The 16149-nt window shown below is 46.1% G+C and overlaps 1 protein-coding gene across 1 annotated transcript; it reads left to right on the top strand.

Moving 5' to 3' along the window:
- Positions 1-2833: 2833 nt before the first annotated feature.
- Positions 2834-14982, top strand: AKAP14 (A-kinase anchoring protein 14). The gene is made up of 5 exons (XM_028138216.2): positions 2834-3126; positions 3219-3313; positions 8454-8633; positions 13417-13469; positions 14562-14982. Exons 1-5 carry the CDS (start codon positions 2841-2843, stop codon positions 14644-14646), a joined length of 699 nt encoding a protein of 232 aa, XP_027994017.2. The 5' UTR covers positions 2834-2840; the 3' UTR covers positions 14647-14982.
- The last annotated feature ends 1167 nt before the right edge of the window (positions 14983-16149 follow it).

The following is a 16149-nucleotide window of genomic DNA, read 5'->3' as shown; positions in this document are numbered from 1 at the left end:
TCAACTGTGAAGCCACGCCAGTCGGGCTGGAAGGATATTTTTATTCTTTATTTAAAATACTAGAGGCCTGGTGCATGAAATTTGTGCAGCGGGGGGGGGGGGGGGTTGTCCCTCAGCCCAGCCTGCACCCTCTCTAATCTGGGACCCCTTGAGGGATGTCCGACTGCCAGTTTAGGCCCGATCCCACAATCCAGGACTGCTGGCTCCCAACTGCTCGCCTGCCTGCCTTCCTGATTGTCCCTAACCGCTTCTGCCTGCCAGCCTGATCACCCTCTAACCACTCCCCTGCCAGCCTGATTGATGCCCAATTGCTCCCCTGCCAGCCTGTTTCCCCCTAACTGCCCTCCCCTGCCGGCCTGGTCCCCCCCAACTGCTCTCCACTGAAGGCCTGGGTCCCCCCACAACTGCCCTTCCCTGCAGGCCCGGTCACCCCCAACTTCCCTCCTCTGACAGCCTGGTGATCCCTAACTGCCCTCCCCTGCAGGCCTTGTCCCCCACAACTGCTCTCCACTGCAGGCCTGCCCCCCCCCCAACTGCCCTTCCCTACATGCCCGTTCAGTCACATAGCTATATGTATGCATTGCTGGTTCAGTCACATAGCTATCTATATACAGAGCCCCCAAATGCCCTTCCCTGCATGCCCGGTCACCCCCAACTTCCCTCCTCTGCTGGCCTGGTCCCCCCCAACTGCCCTCTCCTGCTGGCCATCTTGTGGTGGCCATCTTGTGTCCACATGGGGGCAGGATCTTTGACCACATGGGGGCAGCTATATTGTGTGTTGCAGTGATGATCAATCTGCATATTACTCTTTTATTAGATAGGATAGAGGCCTGGTACATGGGCGGGGGCCAGCTGGTTTGCCCTGAAGGGTGTCCTGGATCAGGGTGGGGGTTCCCTTGGGGCGTGGGTGGCCTGGGCGAGGGGCCTGTGGTGGTTTGCAGGCCGGCCACGCCCCCTGGTGACCCAAGCGGAGGCCCTGGTACCTGGGGTTTATTTATCTTCTACAATTGAAACTTTGTAGCCTGGAGTGGAGCCAAGCCTTTTGCTTGCTCCGTGGCAGCAGCCATTTCTGTTGGGGTTTATGTATCTTCTATAATTAAAACTTTGTAGCCTTAACCGGAGGCCTGGGCCAGGGTGTACGGGAAGCTTGGCTTCCTCCATTGCCGGGGGCAACCCTAGCCTCCCGCTCTTTCCAGCTCTGTGGCTGCCGCCATTTCTGTTTGGATTTGTTTACCTTCTATAATTGAAACTTTGTAGCCTTGAGTGGAGGCTTAGGCCAGCAAGGGCAGGCAGAAAGCTTAGCTTCCTCCATTGTCTGGAAAACCCAAGCCTCCCTCCTGCTCTCTGTGGCTGTAGCCATCTTGGTTGGGTTTATTTGCATATTCGCTCCTGATTGGCTTGTGGGCGTGGCTTATAGGTGTAGCAGAATGGTGGTTAATTTGCATATTACTCTTTTATTAGATAGGATTACACGAATCTCCTTTCCCCCCCATTGACCTCTCCCCGGCCACCCCCTCCCCCAAGCACAAGCCCTCAGCCCCCTACTGTCTGTGTCCATTGGTTTTGCTCATATGCATGCATACAAGTCCTTTGGTTGATCTCTTACCTCCTCACCCGCACCCCCCCCCCCACCTTCCCTCATAGGTTGTACAGTCTGTTCGATGCTTCTATGGAAGGATGTTGTTGTTTTTTTATTGATTTTTTACAGAGTGGAAGGGAGAGGGATAGAGAGTTAGAAACATCGATGAGAGAGAAACATTGATCAGCTGCCTCATGCACACTCCCTACTGGGCATGTGCCCCCAACCAAGGTACATGCCCTAGACCAGAATCGAACCTGGGACCCTTGAGTCTGCAGGCCGAGGCTCTATCCACTGAGCCAAACCGGTCAGGGTGGAAGGATGTTTTTTATCTCCACTTTCACTTCACATTTTTCTGGAAGTATTTACCAAAGCTAATACTTATATATTTCAGGAAGAAATGAGTTTCTGGCAGATGACATTATTGTATACCTGGAAAATCCAAGAGAAAAACCTTAAAAACCAACCCCTCCTATACTGTATTCCCTCTAATCATTTAAATTCACTTTATCTTTAAGTAGTCACGGGCTCTCAGTTGCCTAAAGCAGGGTTTGAGGTTCTATTAAAGACTCAACTAGAAATCAGTATTGTTAGAACTCCAAAGAAGTTAAGAATCATTCTACTACATCTTAACTCTTCATAGTTCTATGAATCTGAAAATCATTGGTTTTTAGGAAAAGTACATCTCAGTGGCCAGGCACAAAGAATAAGCAGTAAGGCCTCACTTCTTCCTCACTCCCTAATCCCCTCCCTAGAGGAAACAACCATTTTCTGTCTCTTGTGATTCTTCAAGAGATAGTCTGTACTTATACGAGTGTGTATGCATGTGCACAAAAAGCTAACTTCTTGAGTTTCTTTTTCTAGACAAGAGAAAATGAAGAAGACTAGAAATATCAGATTTAATAATATGGTAGATGTGTATAAAGATGTTCCAATACCATTGATTGATAAAGAAGACATTGATGTGATTGAACCAGCACCGGATAAAGAAGAGAACAATGTGCCTGAACCAGCAATGGATGAAGAAGACACTGAAGAGACTGAAGAAGCAACGGATAAAGAAGAGAGCGATGTGACTGAACCAGCAATGGATGAAGAAGACACCGAAGAGACTGAAGAAGAAATGGATAAAGAAGAGAGCGATGAGACTGAACCGGCAATGGATGAAGAAGACAGCGATGTCACTGAACCATCAATGGAAACAGAGAGCAATGAGACTGAACCAGCAATGGAAACAGAGAGCAATGAGACTGAACCAGCAATGGATACAGAGAGCAATGTGACTGAACCAGCAATGTATACAGACAGCAATGTGACTGAATCAGCAATGTATACAGAGAGCTATGTGACTGAACCAGCAATGCATACACATAGCAATGTGCCTGAACGAGCAGCAACAGTTAGAGGCATCAATGTGTTTGGACCAGCAGTAGTTATAGGCAGCAATTCGCTTGAACCAGCAACGGATACAGAAGATGACCATGTGAATGAAATAGCGCTAGATTTAGCTGAGACTGTCATCGCTACTGCTCTTAATATTGTGGAAGGTAGTGATCTTGTTTGGGTGCCTAAAGGACTGTCTTATTATATAATGTCACACTACCAGGCAACTAACAAATTCACATCTTTTTTTTTGCAGAAGATGATGAATACACCATCAAAAACATTGACTGGCTCACACATGGTGAATTCACACCAGAAAAGTGCCGTAAACAAATCGAAGACTTCGTTACGGTAAGTAAGTTAGTTGACCACTCCAGCTTGGTGTACAAGGGTGAAGAACAATAAAAAGGCTCTTCCTTTTAAAAAAATATTTTTATTGATTTTTTTTAGAGAGAGAGGGAGAGAGAGATAGAAGCATTTTAATGAGAGAGAAACATCTATCGATAGGCTGCCTCCTGCACATCCCCCTACCTCCTCCCCCCCCCCCCCCCCCCGCGCCCCTGACTAGGGGACAAGCCAGCAACCTGGGCATGTGTCCTGATCAGGAATCAAAACTGAAAAAAGGCTCTTCTTTGATGAAAAGTTTAAAGTCCAGAATCCCTAGGAGTTGATATAAAAGGCAACTAAATGTCCTCATCTGGATCCCAAAATCAACATGCAATAGTCTTTGAAGGTGAAATGCACAATCATATTTCCCTGTGCTCTTGTCATCCTAACCTTAAATTTTCCTAGTAAAATCTGATATTCCCAATTAAGCAATTTTCCCATCTGGTACTCTAAATGGGGCCTACTGACCTAAGGAGGGAGTTGCTTCTCTCAAACAAGAGTTCTCCAACACCAACTTTATTTCTATTTATTTGTTAATCCTCACCTGAGGATATTTTTTCCATTGAATTTTAGAGAGAGTGAAAGGGGGGGGAGAGAGAGAAAGCGAGAGAGAGAGAGAAAGAGAGAGAGAAAAACATTAGTGTGAGAGAGACACATCAATTGGTTGCCTCTCTCACATGCCCTGATTCGTCCTGGGGGTTGGGGGAGGGTTGAACCTGCAACCCAGGTATGTGCCCTTCACCGCCCTTGATTGGGAATCAAACCTGCAACCCTTCAGTACATGGACCAACACTCTAACCACTGAGAAACACTGGCCAGGGCTCCAACACCACCTTTAGAATGCTCATATTAACAGAGGGGATGCACATGGATCAAAAGTCTTTTTACTGTACCTTTGGAACATATTGCCTGTGAATTCCTTTTTCTTTTTCTCTTGTGCCTGGCTCTGACCCATTCATGTGGCTTAACCTGGCAGTTCTGGTTGAAAGGCCCTGGGTTGCTTTGCATAATGGGCAGGTGGATAAAGAAGAATGACTTGAAATCCTTACTCACTGTATTTCCTCGGAAAAGAGACCAGTTGAAATTGGTTGAGGCAAAACCCCAGCCCTGGGAGAAGTTTCTTGCTATCTCTCTTCCTCTGTTCCTAAGCCCTAGACAGCCCTGGTCAGGTGAGAATGAGGAAAGGTCAGGGGTTTCTGGCTCCACACCTTTTGTTTATACGCCAGTTGGCACAAATCACCATTCCCAATAGAAGGGTTATCTAAAGCATAGTGAAGATGAATGATGTAAAAAAAAGTTACCCTTGGGCCTTCTTGCTCTGAAGCATATCTCCATTTGGGATTGGGCAAAAGTTTCTGCCTGCTATACCCAAGGTTTGTGAATCAGACTGGAATGGGGCACAAAACAAGCAAGAAAAAATTTCCCCTACAAATCTCACTGGTTATCTACACTAATAAAAGAGAAATATGCAAATTGACCATCACTTTGTGACACCCACCAGCCAATCAGGAGTGAGTATGCAAATTAACTTCATCACCTCCATGGAGACTGACAGCAGGGAGGAGGCAGCTCCTAGCCCAGCCTGCTTGGCAGTCATCGCAGTGTGGAGCAGGCAGGCCCTGCAGAGAGCAGAGAACCACAGGGAGTGGACCTAAGCCATCAGTGGACATCCCCTGAGGGCTCCCGGATTGGAGATGGTGCAGGTCAGGCTGAGGGACACCCCCCTCCCCATGCACGAATTTTGTGCACTGGGCCTCTAGTTCTGAATAAAAGGCAAAAGTAAGTCCTGATAATGGCCTACAGGGCCTAACATGATCTGACTTCTCTCCTCCCTCCCATCATGATTGCTTAGACTCCATCACCTACTACCTTCTCCCTTTTTACCTTCCTTACTCCAGCCATACTTGCTTCCTTGCTGTTCAACTGCCAGGCATGTCCCCACCTCAGAGCCTCTGCACTTTCTGTTCCCTCTGTCTGGAATAGTCTCCCCTGAGATCTATTCTCAGGTATCATGCCTTACCTCTCTTCAGATCTTTGTTAAGATTCTATTTGCTCATTGAGGCCTTTCCTAGCCACCTCATCTAAAATTATACCCACCCTCCTTCTCTGATTTATTTTTTCTTCAGCATTTAGCTCTACTTAAGATATCATATTTTACTTATTTACCCTATTGCTTTTCTTCCACCACCAGATCATATGGTCCATGAGGGCAGCGACTTTTGTTAATTTATGTTCCCAGCCCCTAGATGTCAGGCACCTATAGGTGCTCTATAAATAAATGTTAATTACATGAACAAGTTTGTTCTCTCTATACCATTATTTTTTCACAGATGAAGAGCTTACCTACTTTGTAGGGCTGTTGTGCAGATAGAGACAATTAGAAAGTAGAAGGTGACTGAAAAGCTAAAAGCTCTATATAACTCATGATATCAAATCACCCCGTTCCCAGCCCCACTAATGCAGCAAGCCCTAGAAGTGAAGTCTACCATCTAAGTGCCAAGCATTCCTGATGGAGAGCTTTCTCAAGCTTAGTTCAGATTTCTCAGAGTTCACCATACACCAAGGGATGGCAAATAAGGAGTTACCATTTCCTGAGCATTGCTATGTGCCAAGCACTGCTAAGCACTTCATGTGCATTATCTCAGTTAATCCTCACAACAAACCTGAATGCAGGTACATGAGTGTACCCATTTCATATATGAGGAATCTTGAGGCTCAGAGAAGTTGGGCAATATGTCCAAAGTGTTTCTGTTTAAGCAGCAAAATGAAGTTTTGGTCATAGGTCTATCTGATGTACTTTTTTCACCATAATAGGAAAAGGACTTTTGATGACAAAAAGATATTGCAGAGTTTTACTATTAATGAAAAATGCATATCCAAAAGATTTTAAGGTATTGCAAGGTGAATAAGAATGATTAAAGCTGATGTCAGAAGGCTTGTGTGTTTGTAGGGAGGGAATATGTATGCTTCAACATTGACAATGGGCACAATAATTGGTTTATTCCCTTTAGGAATGTAATCTGGCAACATGAATAGACATGTAAGTTTTCTATAGAAGAAAAACTGGGAAATCTCCAATGCCTAACACACAGTTAAAGTTATTACTATTTTAATACTTTTTTATTCATTTTAGAGAAAGGGAGGGAGAGGGATAGAGAGATGGAAACATCAATGGATGAGAGAATCATCTATCGGCTGTCTCCTGCATGCCCCTTCTGGGGATTGAGCCTGCAACCTGGGCATGTGCCCTGAACAGGAATAGAACCATGACCTCCTGGTTCATAGGTCAACACTCAACCATTGAGCAAAACCAGTCGGGATAAAATTATTTTTATAAGAAAAATAAAGCATCATTATAAAAATCCCCAATGAGCAAAAATGTACAAAGTAGAAAATGAAACTTACCCTTTTACTCCCCCTCCAATACCCAGTCCTATTCTCTCAAAGGTTACTTACCATTGATAACAATTTTGTGCATATACTTCCAGTGCCTGTTGATTTTGAGTGTCTAATCATGTGTAATGGGCTAAGCCATCATGGTAGAGTAGCACAGTGAGAAACTGTTTCCTGGAAGTGAGTTTATGAAGCAAGGTTCTGTAAACATTACAAAACACAAGGATAACACACACTCATTGGAGCTACATAAAAGTCAGCTGCCTGCACAGTGATAAAAATTGGAAGAGATTGGCCTGATGGTGATAGTTGTATTTAACATGCCCAAGGCTGCCTTAGTTCACAAAAGGGGGGAAAGCACTATCACACCAAGTTGAGAGGAAGACAATATTAGATCTGAGGCATCTGATGGAGTAGAGAGAAAACTGAGCTGGGTGTTGGGGATCCCTGAGTCCCCATCCCAGCTGTTGTGTTGGGCTGTCCTTGCCCATTTCTAGGCCCCAGTATCCTCATCTGTAAAGAAAGGGACTTCATTAGATGATCTCTAGGGACCATTCCAATGCTACAAAATCTGTGCTTATGTGACAGATTAAACATTAGGGCTGAAAAAATGTATCAAATACTATAGAGAGGCTGAAAAAAGGGCATGCTACTATGGGCTTCACGGGATTGACTGTTGAACTTCATTACAAGGAATGATCTCTGTAGGAAGGCACAGTCCTTTATCTCAAGAAATCTAGAGTCTGGTGCTCCTCTCTGGCTGAGTGAAACAGCCAATTGGGTAGAGACTTGAAATAAAGTAAGCTGAAGCAGAAGGCCAGCCTACTGCTTTTTTTTTTTTTAAAAGGAGAGCCGGAAATCATTTTACCATTTCCTCCCACAGTCCCTCTGCAAATCACTGGTATTGTCAGACAATCCCACTTCCTTCCTTCTATGGACCTTCCTCTTAATTCAGGATCTTTTATGATTTGGAAGTTTCCTATGCCCTGAGAGCTAGCCCAAGGGGCTTAGGATGAATTGAACTTGTTAAATACCTATAGCATTCAAGCCCCCCCCCCCCCCGCCCCGCCCGGACTAAGAATCAGGGCTGCATTATGATCCCTAGACCCTAGGTACTGGCAAGCTTTGTGTTTTGGTGGGGAAGCTTCTCCAAGGGTGTAGGGATCTGAGGGATTTGGAAGATCCTATTGCCTGACTCATTCCTTTCCTGACTTTATTTTACATACTACCTATGGCTGCAATGATGTGAGTCTGATATTCAAAAATAGTTTGCGAAATCAGCCTCATTACTTTCTAGTCACACTTTTAGGTCTCCCTGAGTAAAGTGAGCAGATCACATGTTCTAGTCACTTTCTTATTATTTTCCAATGAACAAAACTTGCCTCCCAAGTAAGGGTCTGGAAGGAAGTGAGTGTGTACGTATAGGCAGTGAGTGTGTACACACCAACAACTGAGCATGGAAAGCTACAGTCCAAAGGCCGGTCTCAAGTGATCTTTGCGTTAGTAACTCATTTCATTTCAGCTCCACCTTTTCTCTCCTCCACTTGAGGAGATAATGGGAAGTTAACTAGTTTGAATCCCAATCAAAAGTGTTAGAAATGGACTCCAGAAGCAGGGCTGTAACCCCTACTGTTGTGCGCTGCCTTTATCTAGAGGCCTTGAACAGAAGTCTGCTTGTCTTTGTGTGTTCTTTCTTTTTTCTATGAAACAGAGTTGGGAGTATCAAGACCGTTGGGTTCACTACGCAAAGTTGGTAGAGACAAGAGACCTGATTCACAGCTTCCACTACATCTACTCTGTACGCTGGAGTGTCCCAACTGCTCAGACACCCACAGCATTCAGCTCTGCCTTTGCCTTCTTCACCGTCAAGTTCAACAAAAACAAACCTCCGGTAAGCTCTTCCCTTTATGCCCTGTTCCCTTTAGTGAGACTTCAATGAAAATGGAGACTTCTCTTGTCAAGGTCATTGATGACCCCTTCTTTGTAAAACTCAGTAGTCATATTTCTGTTCTCATCCTGCTTGGCCCATTTACAGCACTTGCCATAGCTGATCACTCCCTCTTTCATGAAACAAACATTCCATTTGGCTTCTAGACCAACATACTCTTCTGATTTTGAGGCATTTGGTCACTGAAATGAGTGACTAATGCCTCACTGACCATTCCTTCTCAGTCTCTACCAGTTTCTCCTCTCATCAACCTCTTTATATTGGAATGCCCCAAAACTTCGACCTTGGATCTCTTTTTCTACACTCACTGCTTTGATGATCTTATCAGTCACCTGGCTTTAAATGGGTCACCTCTAGCTTATGATTCCCAAATTTATGTCTCCACCCCAGACTTCTGCCCCTTGGATGTCTAAGAAACATCTTTTTTTAAAAAAATATATATTTTATTTTTTACAGAGAGGAAGGGAGAGGGATAGAGAGTGCACACCCCCGCCTGGGGATGTGCCCGCAACCAAGGTACATGCCCCCGACCGGAATCGAACCCGGGACCCTCCAGTCCGCAGGCCAACGCTCCATCCAACGAGCCAAACCGGCTTCGGCCTAAGAAACATCTTACTTAATGTAACCAGAATTGAACTTACAATTTTTCCTTCCAAACCTTATCTGCAGTTTTCCTCGTCTCAGTTGATGCCAAAATCCTTGGCATCATCCTTGACTATCTCAGACCCCTTATGCAATCCATTAGAAAATTGTTGGCCCTACCTTCAAAAACAGGTCTTTTGTTGTTGTTCTTTAAACTTCCCCAACATTTAATTATCACAACCACTACAAAGTTGACTAGGCTGCCAACAATGTACTGTCTCTTTTTAAAAAAAAAAAAATTTTATTGAGAGAAAGGGATAGAGATAGAGAGTTAGAAACATCGATCAGCTGCCTCCTGCACACCCCCTATTGGGGATGTGCCCGCAACCGAGGTACATGCCCTTGATCGGAATTGAACCCGGGACCCTCCAGTCGGCAGGCCGACGCTCCATCCAACGAGCCAAACCGGTTTCGGCATGTACTGTCTCTTTAAGAGGTTTCCTGGGGCCAGTTCAGTTTACAAAGAAACTCCTGAATCCAGGACAGGGATTGGGAAACAGCGCGGTCAGGAAGGGAAGCACGTGCACCCGGAGGGACAGGTCACGGGCTCCAGGGCGGAGCCGTCCCCTGGTCACTGCGCTGACTCAGTACCAATGCCTAGGGCCCTCCTGGGCCTGCATCCTGTTCGGCTAACCCTAAGTCGCTGGAGGCTCAAGGGGCGGGGCCGCGCAGGGGCGGGGCCGCGCAGGGGCGGGGCCGCGCAGGGGCGGGGCCGCGCGGGGGCGGGGCCGCGCAGGGGCGGGGCCGCGCGGGGGCGGGGCCGCGCGGGGGCGGGGCCGCGCGGGGGCGGGGCCGCGCGGGGGCGGGGCCGCGCGGGGGCGGGGCCGCGCGGGGGCGGGGCCGCGCTGGTTACCTGAGTACACAGGCCCAGTGCAGCTTGCGAGCCCAGAGCCCCGCTGCTTCCTCGAAGCCGAGCTGCCCCACGGCGACTGTGCGGCCCAGCAAACCGACGAGGGGGCGCCGACAGTGGGGTCGGGTGGCCAGGGCACTGGGCACTCTCAGGGGCGGCGCGGGAAGAGTGAGCCAGGGCTTCGGGGCTCTTCCGAGCCTGGGGCTGCACTGGGACTCGGGTCCCTAGGCTCCGCCCTGCATTGTCCCCTGGGTGTTGGGGCGTCGGGCACTGTGTGTTGGGGGAGGGAGCGCTGTTTCCGCGCAAGGCACTGTCCTGGAGGGTGGAGGCGCTGTCTTCGCGCAGGGCACTGTCCGGGGGTGGGGCGCTGAGCCGCTGAGCCGCTGAGCTGGGAGGGCAGTCAGGGCTGGGCAGGGTCAGTAACCTGCAGAGGCAGCTGAGAGCGGCTGCCCATGGCCGAGGGAAGCCGGCATCACCGTGAGTCACCACATGCTCCGGGGACTGACCAGGTCCTCCGGGTCACCGTGGTCATAGCTCTCGTCCTTTCATGATTACATTTTTAGTGAGTTCTGAGCCACATCTGATTGGAGATAAAGTCTGTAGCTGTCTTGGCTCCTTGAGAATAGGTCGCCCCTGGGCTTGGGCAGGCTCCTCGGGCTCAGCACTATTCTGCTCCAATTAGAAGCCCAGCAGGGCGGTCCTGTCACAGCCCCATTGCCCCTTACCGAGTGTGAAACTCACTGGGGTGCAGTATGCTTGTGCAGACCTCAGGGTGTCCCCCCACTGGGGACCACTCATTTCAGATCCCCATGCTACCTTTTCTGTTGCTTCAACTTTGTTCTTCAGATTCCACATGTAAGTGAGGTCATACGGTATTTGTCTTTCTCTGACTGACATGTCACTGAGCATAATACCCTCTAGGTCCATCCATGTGGTGGCAAACGGTGAAATTTCATTCTTTTTTGTGGCTGAGTGATGTTCCATTGTATATAGAGCAGAATGGGTGTTCAGTGGCTGGGATACAGCCTGTGTTCACGGCTTTTTATCTGCTCACTGCTCCATTCCACCTGTGAACAACCAGCTATCTTAACTGATCAGCTGGGCCTTCTCCCTGCTATCTCCTGTATCTGGCCTAGGCCAGTGTTCATTCACAGGGTGCAAGAAGCTTGCTCTACAGCCTCTACAGTGTTTCAGAAGGAACAGCAAGTGCAAAGGCCCTGAGGCAGGAGTATATTACTATGTTTCCAGGCTGCTCATGCACCTAGGTGCCCTGATCGTGTGCCTCACTGGGTCCAGGTGGGCACTGCCAACCGTGAAGAGGCACTATACTACTAATATGCTCTCCACGGCCGTTCTTCAACCAGGACCTCAGGTAGCTTCCTGGTGACGAGACCTCGGAAGATAACCAGCTTTTAAAAACCATGGTTCTATTCTGTGAGTAATGATTGCTCAGGCAGGAAGCCGCACCCATAACACTGCTGAGGGCGGTGGGCTAGGGCCCCACCACTGGTGTCCTACCTCCCTAGTGAGTGAAAAACAGGTCTTGAATCCAACAATTTCTCACCACTCCACTTCTACCACCCTGTTCCAAGATACCATCATCTCTCATCAAGATGATTTCAGTAGCCTTCTAATTGGTCTTTCTGCTTCCACCCTTGCCCTCAGGTCTCTGTTCAATATAGCAGCTAGCCAGAGTGACCCTTATTAAATCAATTGATGTCACTCCTCTGTTTAAACATATTGCAATGTGTTTCTCAAACTTCAAAATGCATGCACATTATTTGGAAGATTCTGATTCAGGAGGTCTGAGGTGGGGCTTGAGATTCTGCATTACCAAGAAGTTCCCAGGCAAGGCTGATGCTGCAGGTCCATAAACTATGCTTTGGGTAGTAAGGTCCTACAAGGCCTTGTGTGATCTGGTCCCTGTTATTTCTGCTTTCCCACTATTCCTTCTCCATCACTTACTCTCTCCAGCCACTCTGATCTTGCTACTCTTTAATAATATACTCCTGCCTCAGGGCCTTTGCACTTGCTGTTCCTTCTGACTGAAACACTCCCCTTGGTATGTGCATGGCCTGCTCTCTCACCTCCTATGCTGCACTTTCTACCACCACTTCCCAACCCACTAATGCTTTTGCTTTTTCTCCTTAACACTTTATCACCTCCTGATATCTTATATAATTTACCTTATCATCTGTTCTCCCTACCAGAATGTAAGTGCCATAAAAGCAGATATTTTTATCTTGCTGTAAAACAAGGTCTGGCAGAGTAGGCACTTAATAAATACTTGAATGACTGCTTATAGCCATTAGGTAGACCATGAATCTGAAATATGTTGATAGCTGGTGTGAAAAGAGCCAAAATAACATGAATCTAGCTAGGCATAGGGTTCTCAGAGGAGCAGGGTTGATACCAAGCATCATGCCTGGAACACAACATAAAAATGTTATATCCCCTTTGCTTTTCATCCTTTCACAAAAGTTATTTGAAGTTTTGTCTCACTCTAAGGCTTTATATGTGACTACACAGTGAGCTAATGATGTCCAATATTCACTCTATCATAGTACAAACTTATCTAGTCAGAGATTTTGAAACCTGAAGTAATCTAAAAAGGTAAATTATGCAGAGCTCTTGCTTTTCCTGGTCATATATCCTACCATTAGCTGTCTTGATAAATGACAAGTTTAGAGATTAGAAAGTAAGGCTGGTGGAGGTAAGCAAGACCATGAACCATGACCACAGAGAGAGGGGGCTTGGGAGAAGGGCTCTTGCTCAGAATTCTGAGTATAATTTTGTAGGGGAGAATTGGTGGGGATCACTGAAACAATATTACAACTTACGTTTTTATGCTGCTTTAAACATGGTTTTCAAAATTTGTTAATCTGTATTATTTTATTCCTATGCCATTACTCAGAGGTAAAGTAGCTACTGTCAGCTGAGTAAACTGGAACGTGTAAAGACAATAAATGACTTATTCAAGATCCTATTAACAAGCATACGCTTCTCCTGACTTGTTTCCAATGTTGTGGTGATGCTTAAAGTATTTGTTGACCAAAAGATCTTTTGGAGAACAGAGGTTTGATGTGACAAATAACTACAACCTACAGACTACCAATTTACAAGGGAGATGACGTCTAGAAATTTAAGAGTATATATATGGAAAAGTATAGAGATGGAAGGAATCATGAGTTGGTATGATTGGTCTAGGCTGACAACTGTCTTTTTCTCTCTTAGGATGCACCCATTGAAATCTCTTATATCTTTGAAGGACAGTCACTAGTACACAGGTAATGAACAATTGGAGACTTATTTGAAACTAGAGGCCCAGTGCATGATTGAATCATGCACATGTAGGGTTCCCTACACACTTTCACTTTCGATCACGGGGAGCTGGGTACCTGTCCGCTGGTGCACCAGGTGCCGGAGGCTTCTGAAAGGCCTGGTGCCTGAGTGGACAGGCACCCAGCTCCCACGCTTTCCTTTCAATCGCTGGTGCACCAGGCCTTTCAGAAGCCTCTGGCGTGGCGGAGGCTTCTGAAAGGCCTGCTGCCTGAGCAGACAGGCACCCAGCTCCCACACTTTTGCTTTCGATTGCGGGGGAGCTGAGTGCCTGTCCGCTCAGGCACCCAGCTCCCCAGCTTTTGATGGTCCGCGTGGCGGGATGTCAGCTCGCTGCCCCAGAGGCCCCTTCTGTGCCACAGCACAGCCATGGTGCAGACGCTGAGCTCGTGCCGCTGCTGGTGACGCAGCTCAGCGTCCCGCCAGCCCAATCAGCTACCCCGGCCACCCCGAGTCCCCCCCCCCCACGCCTCCTGGCCAATCACGGGCATAGCGAAGGTATGGTCAATTTGCATATTTGTCTATTATTAGGTAGGATGGGTGGTAGATAAAGGTCATCATACCCCAGGAATCCAGGAGGCCCACAGCAACAGATAATTCACTTAAGGGTCACCTTTCTCGTTTGGACCACCTACCCCATTAGGATGGACTGAAAGTAGGACACTGCCATTATTCTAGAAAATTGTTTTTGTTTGCTTTTTAGTATCTTGTTTTTCAGTGATTATAAACTTGAGGATTAGTTGGAGTAGGGTGGTGGCAAAGTGGGTCATGTCTATTGTTTTTATGGGAAAACTCACAATTACATGGGATTAACATATATAATCTCTTTTATTTGTATAGCAGCTCTTTGAAAGAATATATATAAGCTCATTAATTCTTTTATTGACTGGGCCTAAGGGATAGATACAGTCTTAGACCCCCTTCCCAAAGGCTTTTTGCTCACTAGGAATGAAACAGAGTAAACAGGGAATCAATCTTTGGCTCAATGGTTTCTTTCATTTTAAAAAGCTTTTGGTGTATTTGTTTTTCTTCCTCTGCAGACCAGGAACGACTCGCTTTCGAGAAAATTGGGTGAAGGAAATGGTTGTGGCCAAACATAATATAATGAAGTCATTTCCCTTCTAATGCAGTTGTGTCTGACTCTTACAGAATGTTTTATGATTGGATTTCTAACCAGAATGTATTAAAAAACACCATATTGCACATCAAACCACAAAATATTTATTGAATAATAAACCGGTGACACACAATCCAACTGTATTTTTTTTTTGCATTCATTCATTTTCCATTTGGCAACTTCCATCATGCTAACAGAATAACCAGTAAGTTGTTTTTTATTTTCTAAAAGGTTTTTCCCATCACTATCTGCATCACTCAGAGTCTTACAAGTATAGAAGTTGAGTTTAGAGAGTTGCTAAAATTCACCTGTCAGACCAACCGAGATTGGTACTTGACTGCCCATTCCCCCATTTGAGCTAAGTGTCCAGCCCAGACACAACTCTTTTTTGTTTGTTTTTTTCAATTTAAACGCAAGGATATTTTTCCCATTGATTTTTAGAGAGTGGAGGGAGGGAAGGAAGGGGGGGGGAGGGAGGGAGGGAGAGAGAGCGAGGGAGGGAGAGAGAGAGAACGAGAGAGAGAGAGAGAGAGAGAGAGAGAGAGAGAGAGAGAGAGAGAGAGAGGGAGAACGAACCCAGGTATGTGCCCTTGACCAGGAATCAAACCCACACCTTTTGGTACATAGGCCGATGCTCTAACCCCTGGAGCCACACTAGCCAGGGCCAGATATATCTCTTTATGGGCACAACTGGGGAACAGAAAAATGGCAACAATTTTATGGCTCATACTATAATCAGTCTGAAATTCTAAAACTGGGCATGCTGCCTGCCACAACACAGCATTGAAATTATGGCGGCAGGGTTGCTTCAGGAATGGGGGCAATGAAACATGGCTCAGTCTCCACCCTCACTTATTTCTTGTCTTCTTCCCATCCTCACACCAGATTATTACTTGTTCCTACCATCCCTATGAAACTGTCTTTCCTGGCTACAAAAATTTTAAAACACCAAAGACAAATAACATTACAAGTGATTACTTATAGGTACATCAGAATACATATTTACATAGACAAGCACTGGAAGTAAACAGAACCCTAAAGACAATTGATGTGGTAAGACTGTGGGTAATTTTTCTTCTTTTAACTGTTACATTTGTGCAATAAATAAAAAAGGAGGGAAGATCTTAGAGCAACAGGGGAGGAGGTGGGAAACTAGATAAGTCTTCCTTGGAGAAAAAGAAAGTATTTCAAATAAAAAGCCTGCCTATTAGACTTATGGCTCAGGTGACTAAACATAGTTTGAAGCAGTAACTCTCATGAGCTAAAAAGAAAATACTTTTAGATTTTTATTCTTCCCTACCCTTTCCCAGAAAATATGCTACCGAAGCTATTCTTGGCACATCTTTCCTGAACAAACCCTGATGAAAGAAATTGTAAAGTTCTGAAATAAATTAACATATTTTTTTCCATTTACTCAACAAGCATTTGTTGGAGGAGGCAGAATACAATGAAAATGCACAGTATTCATATATTACAAAATTGTTGCATTTGAACTATCTTGCCTACTGAAA

This window comes from Eptesicus fuscus, chromosome 1, assembly GCF_027574615.1.
Source record: "Eptesicus fuscus isolate TK198812 chromosome 1, DD_ASM_mEF_20220401, whole genome shotgun sequence".
Classification (NCBI taxonomy): domain Eukaryota; kingdom Metazoa; phylum Chordata; class Mammalia; order Chiroptera; family Vespertilionidae; genus Eptesicus; species Eptesicus fuscus.
The sequence above is the reverse complement of the archived record's forward strand: the minus strand, read 5'-3'. Positions and strand labels throughout refer to the sequence as shown.

Excerpts from the sequence above, each read along its gene's own strand:
- AKAP14 (XM_028138216.2), top strand. The coding sequence starts at position 2,841 with ATGGATACAGAGAGCAATGTGACTGAACCAGCAATGTATACAGACAGC. Across the intron at positions 3,314-8,453 it reads AAATCGAAGACTTCGTTACG|AGTTGGGAGTATCAAGACCG; the intron begins GTAAGTAAGTTA and ends TCTATGAAACAG. Across the intron at positions 8,634-13,416 it reads TCAACAAAAACAAACCTCCG|GATGCACCCATTGAAATCTC; the intron begins GTAAGCTCTTCC and ends TTTCTCTCTTAG.